The sequence below is a fragment of the Camelina sativa genome, chromosome 17 (genome assembly GCF_030686135.1).
Source record: "Camelina sativa cultivar CO46 ecotype springtype chromosome 17, ASM3068613v1".
NCBI classification, from domain to species: Eukaryota; Viridiplantae; Streptophyta; class Magnoliopsida; order Brassicales; family Brassicaceae; genus Camelina; species Camelina sativa.
Window position 1 is genome coordinate 445,104 of NC_141896.1, and position 18,826 is coordinate 463,929.

The window sequence follows — 18,826 nt, forward strand, 5'->3', positions numbered from 1 at the left end:
CTAATCCACACTATCTATGTGTTCACACACACCCATAATAACTCCATAGATCACATATAACTTGCACAATAGCAAAAACGACGCTGGCTCCAATTAATTACACTTTATTTAACTACTTTTTTTTTTTTCTTTTCCTTTTTGCGAAGTCGTGGTGCGGATTCGTTCTTGACAATAATTTGGAAAAATTATTGACCAAATGTTATCCACTAGTTTAAATTTTTTAATAAGAGAATCCGAGAATTATATTCTAACAAACAGTTCCATTACAAAAGTTATCTTAGTTTTTGAAAGTCTTGATCCATGATAATAAGTTAATAACAATGTACGGTTCTCTTGAACCATTAGTTCGGTCAACAACTTGTCTAGGTCGAGGTGGTTGTACTTGTACCATCATCTGCATTACTGGTTTGCTGCCAACATATAACAACAACTAGAAAAGCAAAAAAGAGAAAAACATAAATTTTATAAAAAGCAATGTCAGTTTAATCAGTGTCTTTACTAGTCTTCAATGCACTAGACCTTTCAACACATTAAATTGAAACACGTTTACCACTTTTCCCAGGAGGCTGATTACTTCACCTTGCACGGTTGAAGTACTTTTGTTGTATAGTGCGTCGTAGATCACTTTAAGGCCCAATGGGCCGTGTAAGAGAAGATCATTACCTCTTCGCGTGGTGAGATCATCTATGACGCATCCTTTGAAGTCTTGCCATACACTTTAATCCCCGTAAGTTTAGGTCCATTAACGTTGAAAGCCTACATAAATATGGGCCATAAATCCAGAACTTGCAATCCCCGCCGTTCTGATTCCGCAGTATCTAACTACATGCCGTTTGTACAGTTTCACCTTGAGAAACATTTGTGTTTTCTTTGATCCAACAAACATTACTAGTAAATAGCCTTGTTAACTAGATTTTCTGTTTTTATAGGTTAATTTGACATTATAAATATAATTTCAAAATTCAGAAAAAAACTTGTATAAGAAACAATATATATTTTTGGGAATCTAATCATGTTTGTGATATCAGAGGTGAAGGTGATAAAGAATTGTGTGTAAAACGTCAAAAGACAAGACTAGTGATGTTGGGGAATCATGTCACATGGGTGATGTCCTCTTCTCGTGTTTCAAGTAGCAAAAGTTGCAGCTTTTTTGCCTTTTTAGCTCATTCTCAAAAGGTTTAAGAGTCTCACTTTTGTATCAAAATCACCAAAAACGTAAATTATGGAGCCAAAGTGGAAGATTCAAACTTTTTATCCAATTTTTAAGCCTGCAAAAGGCCAAAATAAAAAGATCTACCAGCCATTCATTTATAAGAACAGAAATATTTTGTAGATGTCACTGTTTTTGTTTTTCTCTTTAAACGATTTGGTGATTGCAATATGTTGGCTTTTAGAATGCAAATAAACATTTTTTTTAAAAAAATCCACTAATTTAACATTTTCAGAAATCTTCAAAGTTACAGAACAATCGGTTAAATAAACTTTTCTTCCAAGGACAACATCAACCTCAACACTCAACATCAACGACAAAATTATAAATGTTTTTTTTTTTCTTTCTGCTGAATATAAAATAATTAAATGAAAGAGAACTAAGATCGTGACCGTTGATTTGGCATCACCAAACAAGTCATCTAAGCTAATTCCTAAAGTCACTAGTAGACGCTGGAGGGATCTCAGCAACACCATTAGACTCGGTGCAACATGAAGAGTAATTCGATTGTTGGTCTAACAGTCCACCAAAATGTGAACCAGCCACACTCTTAAAGCTTGGGCTCCTCAAGCTAATATTGTCCTCATACTCCGGTGGCGGTGGGATCGGATACGAGAGCCGTTTCTTGACCGAACCCGCACGGTCCCTCTCGGGAGTCGAGGGTCGTTGCTTCGGTGCGCTCTGAGACCGGATCCTGGCTTTAGCTGACTCCGTACTTGCCATGTAATTAGGCAACAATGATGCATTATTAACCATTGTGGTACTAATGCTACATCCACTCCTAGCTGTGAAACTATAATTAGACCTCAAGCTTGGTGTGTTTGATGTATAACTATAAGCTGCTCGGTCCCGGTCTTCCCTCGGGTCTCTCTGGCACCGCGGACTAGCTGACCTAATATGTATTGGTCTAGACTTAGCCGGAGATGGAGTGGCTGGGAAATTATTGCGGGATTGGTAATGGTGGCTAGTTCTTGATGGGGAACTAGGTCTTTGGCTACGACTCGGGCTTCCGGTTCTTGCTCTTGAGTAAGGCTGTGAAGTGTCGATCTCAACGGTTTTAACTGAAATCCTTTGGTCAACCGAAGCTCTACTACTAGGTCGTTTATCCCACGGTCTAGTAGCCATCCACCGGTCCAGCCATTTTGGTCTTTCCTCCTCGAGTTCTGCCTCGTGATCTCCTCCCGCGGATTGGTTACCAACCGCTCTCCACATCTTCCATTGAAACGAAACGGTCTTATCAACAAGCTCAATGTATATATATATACTATAAGCTCTTTACTTTTGCCGGATTAGTAATTTTACCTGTTGAGAGAAAGCCTGAGACAAATTAGTCTTCTCCTGTCTCAATGCTGTGTCTCGTCTCCGTTGTAGCATCGCTTTCACTTCGTCTATCGTGTGTGGTCTGTCATCCCAATCTTCCGCAACGCTGCTTCCTTCTCTTGACTGTAACAAATCCATAATCAAATTAACATAGTCACCAGATATATTATTAAACTGTGGGGATAATTTGAAAAGTATACCATAAATGTAAAAACGTAAACACAAATGCAAAACGTAAACAAACAATCAAGGCACACATATTTTACAGAACCAATGTGAGTGCCTAAATTAGACAGGCATGCTAAAAACTGCGTAACCATATCTGTAACTATAAAGCAGAACATGTCTATAATTATTAAAGCATCAATTAATAATGATATAGTTTAGGCAAGGCCTTAGTCCTTAGAAGGCTATAGGAATTACTAACCATGGATTGTCGATCTGAAATATCTTGAAGATAACGAGATTCAAAACCAGTGTGGGACTCGCTGAAGGCGGATTTGCGACTACCGTCATGAGACAAGCGTTTGCGTTGGTCAAGCACGCGAGACTGGACTCGAACCAGAGCTTGCATACACCTCAAAGTCATTTTGGCTTGCTTTCTCACATTATGACCCCTTACCAATGCTTGTAGCTTCACTAACCCTTTTAATGCTCGTAATGCTCTTCTTGCCTAAACCATACACCACCATATTAGAAAGAACAACACAGCTTAGATAAAAAAAAAAAACAAAAAAAAATCTCAATCTTTTACTGTTAGATCTTGTATAGGATATACAATGTTAATCTTATGTGACACATCACTGTCACAATAAAGTGGTCTATAACTCAAATATTGTTAATTAATTTGCTCACCAAATATCCTCTGAAAGAAGTTTGGATAACAACAGCAGCGTAATTTTCTCTAGCGTAATAGGCCCGCCTCGGTGCGACCATCTTAGATGCTGACGTGGCGACGGAGGAGACGACGGACGGGGTTTTTCCGGCGTTCGATGGCGTCGTCGTGGTTGCGTTACTCGGTGCTGTCTCCGGGGAGGTTAGCGAGTTTACGTTAACTGATTCTTGCGGTGGTGGCGGCGGAGAGATACCGGAAGGCTTCAACGGAGATTCCTGAGTCGCCGGTTTTCTAAATAACCACCGTCTCTTCTCTCTCTTCTGTTCAAGAAACAGAGCAAAACAGATATTTTCTTATGAAAAAGTCTCAAACTTTATTACGGAAGCCAATAACAAGATCTAGAAAGAAAGAAGGAACCTTTTCCTCATCATCTTCGACTTCGTTATTATGTTCTTTCTTGGTCGGAGATCGGAAAGCTCGCTTCACGGCGGTAAGCCAAGAAGAAGAAGAGCCGCTCTTTTTCCCCATGGTGTTTTTTACTTTTTGGTGTGGTAAGATGAAAGATCACTCACTGCTCTATTATTAACAACATACCACTGTCTTTGTGTGTGTTTCGGTGTTCCGTGAAGTTGAGATTTACTTTTAGATTTTTGCAAGAAATAAGGAGAGAGAGAGAGAGAGAGAGACAGCAAGTACAGATAATCTTTGGTTGCTTGCTTGTGTAAGAACTTGCTCTGACCACCTCTTTTACTGCAACCACGACTGTGTTATTTTCTTCTTTCTTTTTTAATAATTCTATCTCTCTCTATCTATTATATTATTTTGTTTGCATCGATATTAACATGCATATATTCGTTATGGGTCCGTCCATGTTGATTGATGATATACCGTGCGGGGTAATATACCGTGCTACAGAGAGAGAGTGAGAGAGATTGCACGTTGTTTTTTAAATTAGCTCGTTAATCTATAAATTTGTTATAATGACTTTCATAATGAATTCTTTTTGTTACTCGACTAAATGCTAATTAATGGCTTAGAGCATGGGTATTTTTTAAAAATTTATACAGAAAAGGGTATAAAGGCCTAACTTTAAGAAAGCCCAATAACCTCAAACTGTCTGTTTATATTAATTGTAAATGGGCTTAACTTTTATGGCCCATAAACTTGGTTCGATACAAGCTTTATAAGAATCTGCCGTCTCTTTGTCAAAAACCCTAGCCAAAGTTTGTTTACTTCTCTGGAGCCGCGTTGCCAAAGCATTTTCGATCGTACTCTAAGGTACTCGATGACTCTCCATTTCCTTCTATCGTAGATCTTTGTTAGCTTTTTGCTCTCTCTGTTATGTCATAATCGTTTTGATTTTTGAATAGATCTAAAGTTTCGATTTTTGGATTCCGATTTATGAATAATAGGCGATTAATACTTTGTTGTTCGTTTCAGGAAAAAAGAAAATGTCGACAGTGGGAGAGCTTGCTTGCAGCTACGCTGTTATGATCCTCGAAGACGAGGGTATTGCTATCACGGTATCCTTCATTCTCTCTTTTGCTTATACTCTCCTTTGTCTAAATCTGAACTCGTCTATTGTATTGGTATTGAAGTTTAAGGATTAGGATCCCTTTTTGGTTATGTCATAGTCAAAAATCTGATTTTATTTGTCTGAAGATTGCTTGATCTATTTGTCTGAATTATTTTGTTATAATTTGAGGTGTCAAGTATTTAAAGTTTGATGACTGATTGGTAGAGTTTTATGTTTTGAAGTAGTGTTTTTGGTTCTGTCTAAATTATGTTTGCATTGGTGTGTTGAATTGTATGAAGATCTTTGGTTCTGGTTGTTTACATCCTTGATTTTTGTGTTGATAGGCTGACAAAATCGCTACTTTGGTCAAATCTGCTGGTGTGAATGTTGAGTCTTACTGGCCAATGTTGTTCGCCAAGATGGCTGAGAAACGTAACGTGACTGATCTCATCATGAACGTTGGTGCTGGTGGTGGAGGCGGTGCACCAGTTGCAGCTGCTGCTCCAGCTGCTGGTGGTGGTGCTGCAGCTGCCGCTCCTGCCGCTGAGGAGAAGAAGAAGGTAAATGGAATAATAAGATATTAGTCACGAAGAGTGTTTGTTGTGGTCATTTTTATCTAATTTTGTTAAATTTGTTAATTGTAGGAGGAACCAGCAGAAGAGAGTGACGAAGATTTGGGTTTCGGCTTGTTCGATTAAGCACATTTACTTGTTTTCTTCTACTTCGTAGTTTGCTTTTATCGATTTAAGACACTATAATTTTGTCGTACCTAGCTATTACTCTTTTGGTTTGTTTAAAGGTCTATTGATCTTCGTTTTTCGAATCATATGTTGGATAACTCAAGTTTCCATTACTCAGCATTTTGTTTACATTTTTCTTTGAAACCGTTCGAGATAACTAGTCTAGATGGACTAATATATACGTCCATCAATGAAAGAATATATCATATAATATAGAAAGCGATCGGGTCTAATAGAATTATAGAACAATCACTATGTGATAGGCTTTTTTACATTATAGTTTTGCTCGGCCCAGTGGGCCACATGTACTAGGCATGTGGGTTGAGAAACATTTTTGAACATATATATGGTGTTTCGCTGTTACGTATCTGCGTTTCTTTTCTTTCTTCTGCAGTTGTACATTTGTACGTCTATTGGCATAAGTTCCAAATGGTGAAAATGATATGGGATAATTAATTAATTAAATTGAAAGGTAAACTTAGACAATAGGAGGAGAACCAAAGTAAAAAGTTTAGAATTATACAACTACTATTTTATTCATACTTAAAATTTTTTTTTTATTATTTTATTCATTTGCCCATGGTTTAATTCAATTTCCTTGTTTTAAAGTCACAAGTAGTAGTTGCATCTATAACTCTATCTACCTGCAAACTACTGGTGATGAGAATAGTTTACCATATTTTCGTAATTCCATTTATTTTCTTAGCACTCATAATAATAATCCTAATCAAAATTTTATTTATAATTTTTGAGAAAATAATTCCGGGAATATGTAATGTACAATGTTAAAATTAAAAAGCATGTGCTATTCTGGTAAAGATCTTTGTTTACAAAAATCAAATTAAGAAGAAAAGTGATTGTGTTGAGTAGTTTAAGTTAGGATTGTGATAAGTAGTAGATCCGATCTTCAAATAAAGATATACAGAAACTGAAACATTGGTATTAACGAAAAATAGGAGTTGGGTGGGTCCAAAAAATCGAATGCGAGTGTAGAAGTAGAAGAGAAGCCCTTCTCCTCTCTGCCTCTTGTTTTTTTTGTTTAACTCTTCCAAGTTCCTTCCAAACTCTCTCATCTCTCTTTGTTCTCTCCGCCCTCTCCACTTGAATCCCCTAGATTATAAAATTTCTGATCTCATTGGTCTCTCCATTCTCCGATAATGGCGACGGCTTTCGCTCCAACCAAGCTCACTGCCACCCTCCCTCTCCATGGATCTCAAGAGAATCGTCTCTTGCTCCCGATCCGATTGGCTCCTCATTCTTCTTTCCTCGGATCCACCCGTTCCCTCACCGCTCATTCTTCTCGCAGGCTCAATCACGCTCACGCCACACGTCGTTCTCCTCCCGTCGTCGGTGTCCAGGAAGTTGTCAAGGAGAAGAAATCCATCAATAGCCTGGTATTATTCTAAAGACTTATACTTTGTTACTAGGTGGAGTAATATTGTATACGTAATTACCAGATTCGTGTTCATTCTACTGATCCTAGCTAGTATTTATCGAACTCTGTGACAGAATTGTTCATTCTAGGACTTAAAGTTGGAAGCTTTATATAGTTCTATGTGCCTTGAATTTGTTGAATTGATTAAGGAATTGATGAAAATTCATGATTTTTTTTTAGTTGATAACCAAAGAGGAAGGATTGGTCTTGTATGAAGACATGATACTAGGTAGATCATTCGAAGACATGTGTGCTCAAATGTACTACAGAGGAAAGATGTTTGGTTTTGTTCACTTGTACAATGGCCAAGAAGCTGTATCCACTGGCTTCATCAAGCTCTTGACCAAGTCTGATTCCGTCGTCAGCACTTACCGTGACCATGTTCACGCTCTCAGCAAAGGTGTCTCAGCTCGTGCTGTGATGAGTGAGCTCTTCGGGAAGGTCACCGGTTGCTGCAGAGGTCAAGGTGGATCCATGCACATGTTCTCTAAAGAACACAACATGCTTGGTGGATTTGCTTTTATTGGTGAAGGGATTCCCGTGGCCACTGGTGCTGCGTTTAGCTCCAAGTACAGAAGGGATGTCTTGAAACAGGACTGTGAAGACGTCACTGTTGCTTTTTTCGGTGACGGGACTTGTAATAATGGACAGTTCTACGAGTGTCTGAACATGGCTGCTCTCTGGAAATTGCCTATTATCTTTGTTGTGGAGAATAACTTGTGGGCGATTGGGATGTCTCACTTGAGAGCCACTTCTGACCCCGAGATTTGGAAGAAAGGTCCTGCTTTTGGGATGCCTGGTGTTCATGTTGACGGTATGGATGTGTTGAAGGTGAGGGAAGTCGCTAAAGAGGCAGTCACTAGAGCTAGAAGAGGAGAAGGTCCAACCTTGGTAGAATGTGAGACTTACAGATTCAGAGGACACTCTTTGGCTGATCCCGATGAGCTCCGTGATGCTGGTAACAAAATCTCTCCTTCCTTCTACTTCTTTACTGCTTCTCGTTGAAGCTTGTAGTAGTGTATTTATCTTAGAATTGAACAAACCTTAGAAGTTTAAAGCATTTTTGATGGGTTACATTCGAATTTCGTTACAATCTTATTTTTTTTTTGGCAGCTGAGAAAGCCAAATACGCGGCTAGAGACCCGATAGCAGCACTGAAGAAGTATTTGATAGAGAACAACCTTGCCAAGGAAGCGGAGTTAAAGTCGATAGAGAAGAAGATAGATGAGTTAGTGGAAGAAGCAGTTGAGTTTGCAGATGCGAGTCCACAGCCCGGTCGCAGTCAGTTGCTAGAGAATGTGTTTGCTGATCCAAAAGGGTTTGGAATTGGACCTGATGGACGGTACAGATGCGAGGATCCCAAGTTTACTGAAGGCACAGCTCAAGTCTGAGAAGACATGTTTAACCACAAAGCTGTCTACTCCTGTCTTTGGCTTCTGTTTGATGTTTTTATATATCTCATTAAGTTAAATTTCACAGAGAATCAGTTTGAATCATTTGAACTTTTTGTTGGTATGTTTTGTTGGGTGTTACTAAATTATCACAAGGTTCTTCATATTGTTTTACTAGATGTTAATCTCTTTGCTGTAAACAAAATGAAAATGTTATCGGATTCTACTCAAGTTCCTAACTGAGTTATCGAAAAAGGAATGGAAGATGAAGATCTCTAAAATCCTGAGTTAACTAGCTAACATGATGTTCAACTGATTAATTACTTTTATTTTTTTTGGCAACGAAGCATCAGCTCGCTGCCGTATATATTACATAAATACATTCGGCCTTATTTTCTCAAAAATTTCTTTGGTCTAGTGGTAGGCTTCATGGTTCATGGGTACGATACGCTTATAAGCTTATTTTCTGTTATTTTTCGTCCGGATTTTAACGGGTTAGAAGAAAGAACCGGATCGACCCGATTTGTCGTCGTAATTTCGATTTCATTATTTGTTTTTTTTTTTTTTTTTTAATTTTTATTGTTTCCTGTCAAATTAATTTTATTTTATTTTGACTCACTCTGGTTTCGATAATGGCGGCCTCCTCCTCCTGCTTCGCAATTCCCTTATCTTCTTCTTCTTCTTCTTCTTCACGAACGTCTCACAATGCCATTCCCAAATACAAAACCCTAATCTCTTCTTTTTACTTAGAATCCCTGAAACCTCATCAGTTCCCTTCTTCCAATTCTTTTCACTTGTCTTCTCTTTCTCGTCCCTTTGTAGCCCAACAACCACTGCAACCTAATAAGGTCTCTTCTTCAGAATTATCAGTTGTAGAAGAAACGAAACCAGTAGTACAAGGAGAAACTGATGGAGACGCTGTCGTCTCCGAAGCAACAGCAGCAGCACCAGTAAAGAAACCGAGACCTTGCGAGCTATACGTGTGTAATATCCCAAAAAGCTATGACATTGCTCACCTTCTTGAGATGTTTCAGCCTTTTGGCACTGTTATCTCCGTTGAGGTAAATTATTGTGTCCTCACCAGTTTATGTTTGACTGTGTGTGGCTGTGATTAGTTCATGATTCTTATCCAGATTTTTGTTGATCCCACAATGCCTTTAAAGAAATTTCAAACTTTTTTACTCTTTTTGAACTTGATTCATATACTTGTCTCCACATACTTGTTTTCAACTCTTTTGAGAGTATATGATGATTATAAGTGAAAGGTTTGTGGTATTACTTGATATGATCTGGCAGGTATCGCGAAATCCTCAGACGGGAGAGAGCCGTGGAAGCGGATACGTTACAATGGGTTCTATGAACTCTGCCAAAATCGCTATTGCTTCTCTTGATGCAAAAGTAAGATCTTTAGAAACCATTTAAAAGCTCTCTTTTTGCTTCTTCTTCATTGAGCTTTTTAAAGTTGAATGCTTTTTTGGTTTCTTGCAATGAAGGAAGTAGGCGGTAGGGAAATGCGGGTTAGGTATTCTGTTGACATGAATCCAGGAAACAAAAGAAACCCTGAAGTCTTGAATTCAACTCCAAAGAAGATTCTCACTTACGAAAGCCAATACAAGGTTTATGTTGGGAATCTCCCTTGGTTCACACAGCCTGATGGTTTGAGAGAACACTTTAGCAAGTTTGGGACAATCGTAAGCACGAGAGTGTTACATGACCGTAAGACTGGTAAAAACAGAGTCTTTGCCTTTCTTTCTTTCACAAACAGCGAAGAACGTGACGCGGCTCTATCATTGAATGAAACAGTTAAGTTCGTTATCCATTAAAGGATCTTGAAATAAAATACCTATCTGCTCTCTGGTTTCCTTTTAACACAATCTCTCTTTGCAGGAATATGAAGGTCGCAGGATCATTGTCAGACAAGGTGTTGAAAAGAGCGATGCGTGAACCAACTGTTCTGTTTTTGCTGTAGTAATGTCTTCTGATATCTTCAACGAGGTCTCAAGAATGTAATGTAACCTTTACATATTGTATCCATCTCGATTTTGTTTTTCACCCATATTATAAATAATATTATCCTCTGTATGATTCTCTTTACTCACTACTCTATAATTGAAAGGTAACTGTCAAGTGTCTTATTACTTATTAGTCTCTCAGATGTAATGCATCGCAAGTTTAACCACATTACTACTTGCTTCCTCGAATTTCCAAATAAGAGTTTGGAACAACGACATCTCAGTCGAACATCTTGCCAAACACTGGTGTTCATGTTGTAGACTTAACTCCGAAGATCCGATTCGGAGCCCCCTAAATGAGGATTTAGGATCCTTGACTTGCTTTGACAAAAGGCAAGAAGAACCAGAGATTTTTTTTAAAGGACACAAAAATAAATGGGTTTTAGATTTGTTGAGGCCCATGATTAAAGCAGCAGTACTAAATTCTTGGCCCAAATCGCAAACCGAAGCTTAAACCTACTTGTTGACCAGCCAAAAACCCCCATGAAGAGTGGATTAAACCGGAATCATGTCGTGAACCATTGATAAAGTAGAAAGTATCTTTTGTCGAAAAGTAAAAAAGTATCTTAAACAATACAGGGCAGGAGCAGGAGTCAGGAGTCAGGAGTACACTATCTTTCTTCTTTTATTCAAATGATTCGTTTTGCCACTTTCACTTCATACTAGAATTGTTTTCGTTCTGCATTACCTATGTTTCTGTTTTTTCACTAGCATCTTTCTATATTTTTTTTTGAATCTAATGTTAAATTATATTCAAAAGAAAAATAAACTATTTTTACAACCGTAGCTCAGTTTGGTGCCTTCTTCCTTTGGCATCTTTCTATTTCAATATTCAAAACTATCATACTGCTTCTTCTTTTTTTCTTCTTAATCATTAGTTCCGCACAGTTCGATCCTCCAATACAATTGGGATAATATAAATAATAATATTATTAGTACTATTAACTTTAAATATTATATAGAAGATATACAATAGTTTTACTTACATGAACAAAAACAAGATAATGCAAACCAGAGATGATAGTGCAAACCAGATGGATTCACCACTGAAAGAAAAAAGAAAAAAAAGCTTAAAATGAATCCAATTAAGATGCGAAAATTGCGAACAATTAACATGGAGGATTTGTTTAATGAAAGTTATTAACACTCACCTAATTATGATTTGATGGTTTATCTCGTTGAAAAGTGTATTTTTGCATTCATGTCGAATATGACCTAAGATTCAGAAAATGGTCATCGTGCTTATTTATATATATATATATATATATATATATATATATATAATAGTGGCTTTCTATGTTAATTACTTAATCGTGGTTGATTAAGAAAAATATGAATCTATATATATGGAAATGTATGTACGTACAAACACGTATAAAGATGTATCATACGGGATTATATGTGATGTTGTTACATAGGTGTCGTGTTTTTTTTTTTAATATGTGTCGTGTTTGTCCTTTATTAAACATGGATTATGATTTGTTTTAAACATGGATTATAATTTGTTTTGATTCTTTACAAAGAAAAAGAAAGACAAATATTTTTGATAATTAGGTAATATACAACTGGGTCTAATCTTATTATATAAAGTTGGGTTTTGAAAGTTAGTCATTAACAGGATTTTGACATGTGTCAAGTTATCAATATGAAATTTTGACATGTGTAAATGTTAATATTTAATAGGAGAAATTTGAGATTACAACCAATAACAAAATATTTTGTTTTAAACAATATTAATATTGTAAAAAGATAATTATCAAAAAAATTCGAAATTTAAAAAGTTATTTTATGATCGTATATATAGTCTCCTTATTATTTAAAAATAACTTTTAAAATTCGAAATTATAATTTTATTTATTTATTTTTCAACTTAAGTTAATAATCTACAAAAAAAATAGAAATGGGATTAAGGAAAATATACAGTTATTTATTATTTCTAAATTTTGTAACAAAATATTTTGTTTTAAACAATATTAATACTGTAAAAAAATAATTATAAAAAAATCAAAATTTAAAAAGTTATTTTATGATTGTATATATAGTCTACTTATTATCTAAAAATAACTTTTAAAATTTAAAATTATAATATTATTTATTTATTTTTCAACTAAAGTTAATAATCTACAAAAAAAATAGAAATGGGATTAAGGAAAATATACAGTTAATTGTTAATTCTAAATTTTGTAAATACTCACTTCTATATAAACATCGATCGTCTCATATTTTTCACTTTACAAAATAATTTATTCAAAAACACTTCTTTCAACTTTGTTCTATTGGTAAAACTATTTTAATGGAAGATAAATTTTCTTATTTTTAAGACCAATTTTTTCTCCATATTTTCTCCTTTTTCAGTTTGGAATACTTAAGATTAATATGTTGACCCAAAATAAAAGATTAAAATATGCGTCTTCTTTTTCTAATAGTGTATTTTAAATTTTATTGTAGTATTTTTAGATTGTTCTCTTTAATATATCTTTCATCTTTGAATTATTTGGGATTCATATATTAACGTGCTTATAATTTTCTGTTATATCTATAATTATATCAAATTAATTTTCTTCTAATTTCTCAACCTTTATTGGTTGATCATAGACTCTTTTTTTTTTGTGCAAACATAATCGTTATCATTTATTCAATCCCGAAGGGAGATAACGAGTAGAAGCTCATCAACCTAATAGTTGGATGAAATAGGCTAATCAGACACAAGCTTACAACAAACATAGATAGATAGGTTGGAGAAACATAAATCGTTGTTGATATATCCATAGGAGCTCGGAGACTGTGACACCCTGGTTTGCGGATAGGTTCAAAAGAATTGATTTGGCCACCTATGTCACCAAATTGCACTTATCTTTTCGGTCAAGGATCCTAGGAGAACTCCAGAGTTAAGAACAAGTATTATCGGAAGTGATTATCGGAACTGTGCGAGCGAGAACAAAACACAGGGAAAGATCATATGGTGATGTGTAGGATCGGTAAACAAGTATTTAAAGACTCCTGGACGTAACAAACTGATCGTCGGATATGGGTGGTCCCACAGGCCGTGATTAGACGTGGGGCTCACTAAGCAAGGTGGCAGAGACAGACTCTACATCATGGTGTATCAAAGACACTTCCACAAATACATTGGAAAATTTAACATTAGTTACTATCAAAAGATTTGATACGGAAGGAGAGGTTTAATGATGGGTTGTATTATCAAGATCATTAAGCCTTGATTAGTCATTAACATTGGTTGTCGGAGCAAGCCAGTTTTTGATAGCTAAAAGACGTGAACATGTTCTCTCCATATAGGAGGAGGGCATAGCCGAGGTTCTCTCGATGGTAGAGGAGGTTGGACGCAAGGTTATCTATGCAAGGGAGGAAGGTGGAGGATGTTGGACGCAAGGTTAATTATCTCCCCAAAGGAGGAAAGCGGAGCCAAAGTTCTCTCCGTGGTGGAGGAGGTTGGATGCAAAGTTCTCTTCATAAGGGGGGAAGACGGAACCAAGGTTCTCTCCATGTTTGGTCATACACTATTGTGATGATACATCATTGATTAGTATATTATGTAATATCTTTTTGTTCGAAATTTTTTTGAGCCAAAAATTTTAGTAAATAAAAAAACTATGCAAAAGTAAAAGTAAAGAAACATATAAAGTAAAGAAATTAATGTGTTCATACAGACATTTCTAGGTGGTGTTAAAATATATATTTGTAACATGCAATATATTTAGATGTAAAAAAAATATACTTTTAATAGTAATATATATAAAAGATTTGTATATAGATATAAATCATTGTATTATAGCAAAAAAAAAACTTATAAAGAATGTACAACAACTTTTAATATATATTTTTTTAAATTTAATTTATTTACAAAAATTTAAACATGCACATCGGGCGGATCCTTATCTAGTTAATTATATAAACAGATATAAAAAAATTTAGCAAACAAAAACTCAAGTTGTTTTAAATATATATATTTTTTTGGTATGAAGTTGTTTTAAATATATTTGATGGATAAAGTAATAACTCGATACCTGTTTTAAAAAAGTAATAAGTAGTGACAATTACTATTTTGGTAATTCCATATATTTGGAATCTGTAGGCGTCACATCAAATAAAACATAATAGTATTAAATTACATTTCCTTGGCGATGATAAGAGAGGTCATAAATAAAATTCCCAACTATGCCTAGATGTTGTACAGTCGAACTTAGTGAGGTACATGTCGACCCACTATAAATTCTTAACTTTTTTTGTAATCAAACGTTATTCCTTTCGATTGCTTTTCTGCTCCCTCCAAATATTTTTACTTTTTTTTAGTGGGTATTATGCTGATGTAATGTAATTCATTTATTTTTATTTATACGATATAAATTATTTGCTTTGAGTTCCACTTCCACGACCACTCATGCACTCGAACTCAGATAGCAATATGAACTCCTTTCGTCTTTTCCTCTTTTTTTCCTGTCAGAAAAGATTTGTCATGCTCTCAATAGATAAATTGCGATCAATCTTATCGGTAAAAATAGAAATGTTTCTTCTTTTAGATCTGATCACCCACGTGTTATAATAAAATACATAAAGGGGGTCAGCTTGCTAGATGATGAATATATATGGCTTATAGTATATAGTTAGGGGGCCATCGTGATTTACAAAAAAAAAACGCGGTAACAAAAGTATTTAGTGAATATACCGTAAAAATAAATTGGATTAGAAATGTGCAGATATAAACATGGGTTAATTAGGAGAATACCACAATTTTGAAAGTTATTTAAGAGAATACCACAACAACATTTTTTCATTGGAAAATACCATAGGGCTCACGTTTTTTTGGAGTGAAAAGACTTAATCACCCTTTTCTATTTTAGTGTTAGATAGAAAGAGTGAAATATTTGGTGTGATTTTTTAAAATAGCATGTAATATTTATATTTTACATGTTATATTGAACTAAATAACGTTTAATTGTAAACCCAAACCGACAAATAATCTCGTTTTAATTGTAAAATCTAAATCATAACCATCTAATTTCGTTTTAATTGTAAAATCTAAACCCTATAACCATCTTATTTGTGAACCGACATATAATTTCGTTTTAATTGTAAAATCTAAACCCTAACCATCTTATTTGTGAACCCAAACCGACATATAATTTTGTTTTAATTGTAAAATCTAAACCCTAACCATCTTATTTGTGAATCCAAACCGACATATAATTTCGTTTTAATTGTAAAATCTAAACCCTAACCATCTTATTTGTGAACCCAAACCGACATATAATTTCGTTCTAAATGTAAAATCTAAACCCTAACCATCTTATTTGTGAACCCAAACCGACATATAATTTCGTTCTAATTGTAAAATATAAACCCTAACCATTTCATTTGTGCACCCAAACCGACATATAATTTCGTTCTAATTGTAAAATCTAAACACTAATCATCTCATTTATGAACCCAAACCGACATATAATTTCGTTCTAATTGTAAAATTTAAATCATAACCATTTCATTTGTGAACCCAAATTGATATATAATTTCGTTCACAAAACAAAAATTACATGATATTTAAACAAATAACATGTAATATATGTAATGGGTATAAAAATAATTGTATATAAGGAGAGAGAATGCACTGTGGGTCCTATGGTAGTTTCTTAAATACTTTTGAAAATTGTGGTATCTAGTGCATATTCCCTATAAACATCATCATTCTAGTCCAACCGAATAATCTACTGATCACTCTATGATTTATTGTCATATCCCACATTGGTGTTAAATAATTCGTTTCAAAAACAAGAAAAATTTGTGTCAAAAAAAGAAAAGAAAAATATGTAAGTATATTTTTTATTTTCAGAAAAAAAAAACTGTATATGACTTGCCGTGATAGAATTCATAACCTTTTCCTTTAATATCACTTTTATTTCTATTTATGTTAAAAAGCTGAAACGTAATTGGATAGTAATATATTTAACGAACGTTGTCAATTCTTCCTTCCAGCATGCATGTTAACAAGGCGATTTTTATGTACTTTATTCACTTTCCAATAGATTATTTACTAATTAAATGGAAAAAGAACTCTTAAAATATGTAAAAAAGTTCATGTTTTTTTTTTTTTAAAGTTCATGTTAAATTTAGGAGTTTTCAAGAAATTAACATAGTTCTCGAATATGTTTCAGTATAGCATCGAAATAACATGAAAATAATAGTATTCAGAACTGATTTTGAGATTTAAATTGGCCACTGTATGAGCATCCTATATATGTTTTCTTACGGAAAACTTCACCAATATTTAAGTGGCTTACCATTTTATACGAAAAATAATGATCAACTGTTTAATATTTTGTAGCATCAACTACGTATCTATGTTTAATCTGTGATTTATCTATGTTCTTGTACCGGGATTGTTTACTCCGAATATTAGCTGTTGTTGCGGCACCTTAACTCTTTATATGTAACCAAGTACGTATTCATAATATAACATCAGAAATTTTATGAAAAAAAAAAAAAAATCAAACTACATATCAAAACACGACAAATAATCAAAAATAATTTAAAAACACGAATGGTCGTTGGACAATAAACCAAGTAGAAAACACATCCATAAATAGATAACTAAAGAGGACAATTGAAGAAAGTTAAAAGGTCTAATGGACCCGTGACTAATAAGTCCATGATCGATAGCCAGATTTGACACATATCGTACACTTAAATCAATTATAGTTGGTAGATTATATAATTGAACTCTTTATGTTTTCGTAAGCTGTTTAAGGTTTTCTTGCTTTTTTTTTTTTTTTTTTTTTGAAAAGTTTAACTCTAAACTACACATCGGGATATGCAGTTTAATTTATTTTTAATTTTGGAATTAAATGATACGTACTCAATTACAGCGCGAAACCAATCAGCAATCACTTTATATATGTGAGCTATTGGTTAGTTAGATTATTCCTAGTGTTTTATGGTTTTTGATGTGGACTTGGAAAATTTAATATAGCAATTTTATTGTAAAACTGTAGTTTAATACTGTTAATGTCGCTGTACGTAGTATGATATTTCGTATTCATATGTAAAGTAAAGATATGTGATAGGAACTGCAGTGATTGTAGTTTTAATAATAAAACTAGATAAGACATCTTTACTAAGAGCATTCCCCATTGGTCATTTTATAAAAAAATAAATAAATAAAATAATAACATTTTACATCTTCAAATTATGGAATGTCTTAAAATTAAATCTAAATTTATTCTTTAGACACCTTTATAAATATGACCGATGTATAATGATGGTCTTATGGAATTATATAAACGCACGTTCATTATAAAGTGACCATGTAGATCTTTTATACATCTTCATTTATTTTAATTAAATAATATGATTCCTTTATGTTGACCAAAAAAAAATATGATTCCTTTATATATATATCTTAATTATAGAACTCTAAATCTCATTTCGTTTTCTACTAGTGTTATGACATGTCATAACAGACCTAATACCTTCTCCAGGACCAGGTAATAGCTCATCCAAAGTCCAAACTATCTTGAACCGAATCATATTTCTACTTAAACCATCGTACCCATGATCAGTAATTTAGATTTTGACACTATATCAAGTTAGTACTTAAACCATCGATATCGTACTTAGTTACCCTACTTAGATCAATAATATATAGCAAAGGTAACCTATAAACATAATTTATGTATTTTTCAAATATAATTTTTAAAAATGCTATTGGTGCAACCAATTTTTCTTACAAGTGTTTTTTATTTTTTTGCAAAATCCTTTAAATTAACATGATTGAAATTGATAAATATATGTTTGTAGAAATATTCCTTTTAAATCCAAGCCAATCACAAGTCACAACTTATATCGTTTCATAAGTTCTAATACTGGTTGTATACGGTGATATCAGAGAAAATGGAGGACGAAAACAAATAATTTAAAGTACGTACTACGTAGCCCGGAGATATGCTTCGAGTAATGTACAAATTGTGCAGTAGATGATAACACGAACAAAATGTGACAAAGCCAATTAACACCTGTCTTGTATAACGTCTATATCTTGGAAAAAGAAGAAAAAAAGCAATAATAATTTTATATCGCTGGAAATTAAACAGGCTGTAAGAACATTTAAATTGTTCGCCAAATTAACGAATATTCATCATTTTTATTGTTTTGGTTTTTAAATATACGTACGTCGTCCTGGTAACATACCTATCTGATTTCCTCAGAATCTTACAAAAACTATACGAATATATGATTAATTTGGTAATATCTTAAGCTAAATAATTTAAACGTTTGAAAATCCTAGAGGAATAAGAATGACGAATATAATTAAAAATCAAAGGTTGTGGTCTGAAGTGAATGAAAATAACTACATAC

The 18,826-nt window shown here is 34.0% G+C and overlaps 4 protein-coding genes across 5 annotated transcripts; 3 read left to right on the forward strand and 1 right to left on the reverse strand.

Moving 5' to 3' along the window:
• Positions 1-1,388: 1,388 nt before the first annotated feature.
• On the reverse strand, positions 1,389-4,239 carry LOC104754256 (protein IQ-DOMAIN 18-like). Its single transcript, XM_010476396.3, has 5 exons — positions 3,783-4,239; positions 3,386-3,685; positions 2,958-3,203; positions 2,513-2,653; positions 1,389-2,422 (listed from the first exon to the last, which is right to left on the reverse strand). Exons 1-5 carry the CDS (start codon positions 3,891-3,893, stop codon positions 1,637-1,639), a joined length of 1,584 nt encoding a protein of 527 aa, XP_010474698.1. The 5' UTR covers positions 3,894-4,239; the 3' UTR covers positions 1,389-1,636.
• A 168-nt stretch (positions 4,240-4,407) lies between these two features.
• LOC104754255 (large ribosomal subunit protein P1y) lies at positions 4,408-5,754 on the forward strand. Of its 2 annotated transcripts, none has more exons than XM_010476395.3 (4): positions 4,408-4,643; positions 4,806-4,888; positions 5,226-5,441; positions 5,526-5,754. In XM_010476395.3, exons 2-4 carry the CDS (start codon positions 4,817-4,819, stop codon positions 5,577-5,579), a joined length of 342 nt encoding a protein of 113 aa, XP_010474697.1. In that variant the 5' UTR covers positions 4,408-4,643; positions 4,806-4,816; the 3' UTR covers positions 5,580-5,754. The 2 variants fall into 2 exon arrangements, with proteins under 2 accessions (XP_010474697.1, XP_087351202.1); XM_087495076.1 differs by having other exon boundaries at positions 4,588-4,673; positions 4,778-4,888.
• Positions 5,755-6,283: 529 nt separating this feature from the next.
• On the forward strand, positions 6,284-8,611 carry LOC104754254 (pyruvate dehydrogenase E1 component subunit alpha-3, chloroplastic). The gene is made up of 3 exons (XM_010476394.3): positions 6,284-7,015; positions 7,237-8,014; positions 8,170-8,611. Exons 1-3 carry the CDS (start codon positions 6,779-6,781, stop codon positions 8,445-8,447), a joined length of 1,293 nt encoding a protein of 430 aa, XP_010474696.1. The 5' UTR covers positions 6,284-6,778; the 3' UTR covers positions 8,448-8,611.
• Positions 8,612-8,853: 242 nt separating this feature from the next.
• Positions 8,854-10,587, forward strand: LOC104754253 (28 kDa ribonucleoprotein, chloroplastic). Its single transcript, XM_010476392.3, has 4 exons — positions 8,854-9,508; positions 9,744-9,845; positions 9,941-10,249; positions 10,335-10,587. Exons 1-4 carry the CDS (start codon positions 9,080-9,082, stop codon positions 10,389-10,391), a joined length of 897 nt encoding a protein of 298 aa, XP_010474694.1. The 5' UTR covers positions 8,854-9,079; the 3' UTR covers positions 10,392-10,587.
• The last annotated feature ends 8,239 nt before the right edge of the window (positions 10,588-18,826 follow it).

Bases quoted from the DNA above. Each gene is read 5' to 3' on its own strand.
- LOC104754254 (XM_010476394.3), top strand. From the start codon at position 6,779: ATGGCGACGGCTTTCGCTCCAACCAAGCTCACTGCCACCCTCCCTCTC. The intron at 7,016-7,236 runs GTATTATTCTAA...ATTTTTTTTTAG, and splicing joins AGAAATCCATCAATAGCCTG to TTGATAACCAAAGAGGAAGG. The intron at 8,015-8,169 runs GTAACAAAATCT...TTTTTTTGGCAG, and splicing joins CGATGAGCTCCGTGATGCTG to CTGAGAAAGCCAAATACGCG.
- LOC104754256 (XM_010476396.3), bottom strand. From the start codon at position 3,893: ATGGGGAAAAAGAGCGGCTCTTCTTCTTCTTGGCTTACCGCCGTGAAG. The intron at 3,204-3,385 runs GTGAGCAAATTA...TGTATGGTTTAG, and splicing joins CTTCTTTCAGAGGATATTTG to GCAAGAAGAGCATTACGAGC. The intron at 2,423-2,512 runs GTAAAATTACTA...TTTCAATGGAAG, and splicing joins CTCAGGCTTTCTCTCAACAG to ATGTGGAGAGCGGTTGGTAA.
- LOC104754253 (XM_010476392.3), top strand. From the start codon at position 9,080: ATGGCGGCCTCCTCCTCCTGCTTCGCAATTCCCTTATCTTCTTCTTCT. The intron at 9,509-9,743 runs GTAAATTATTGT...ATGATCTGGCAG, and splicing joins GCACTGTTATCTCCGTTGAG to GTATCGCGAAATCCTCAGAC. The intron at 10,250-10,334 runs GTTAAGTTCGTT...CTCTCTTTGCAG, and splicing joins CTCTATCATTGAATGAAACA to GAATATGAAGGTCGCAGGAT.
- LOC104754255 (XM_010476395.3), top strand. From the start codon at position 4,817: ATGTCGACAGTGGGAGAGCTTGCTTGCAGCTACGCTGTTATGATCCTC. The intron at 4,889-5,225 runs GTATCCTTCATT...TTGTGTTGATAG, and splicing joins ACGAGGGTATTGCTATCACG to GCTGACAAAATCGCTACTTT. The intron at 5,442-5,525 runs GTAAATGGAATA...TGTTAATTGTAG, and splicing joins CCGCTGAGGAGAAGAAGAAG to GAGGAACCAGCAGAAGAGAG.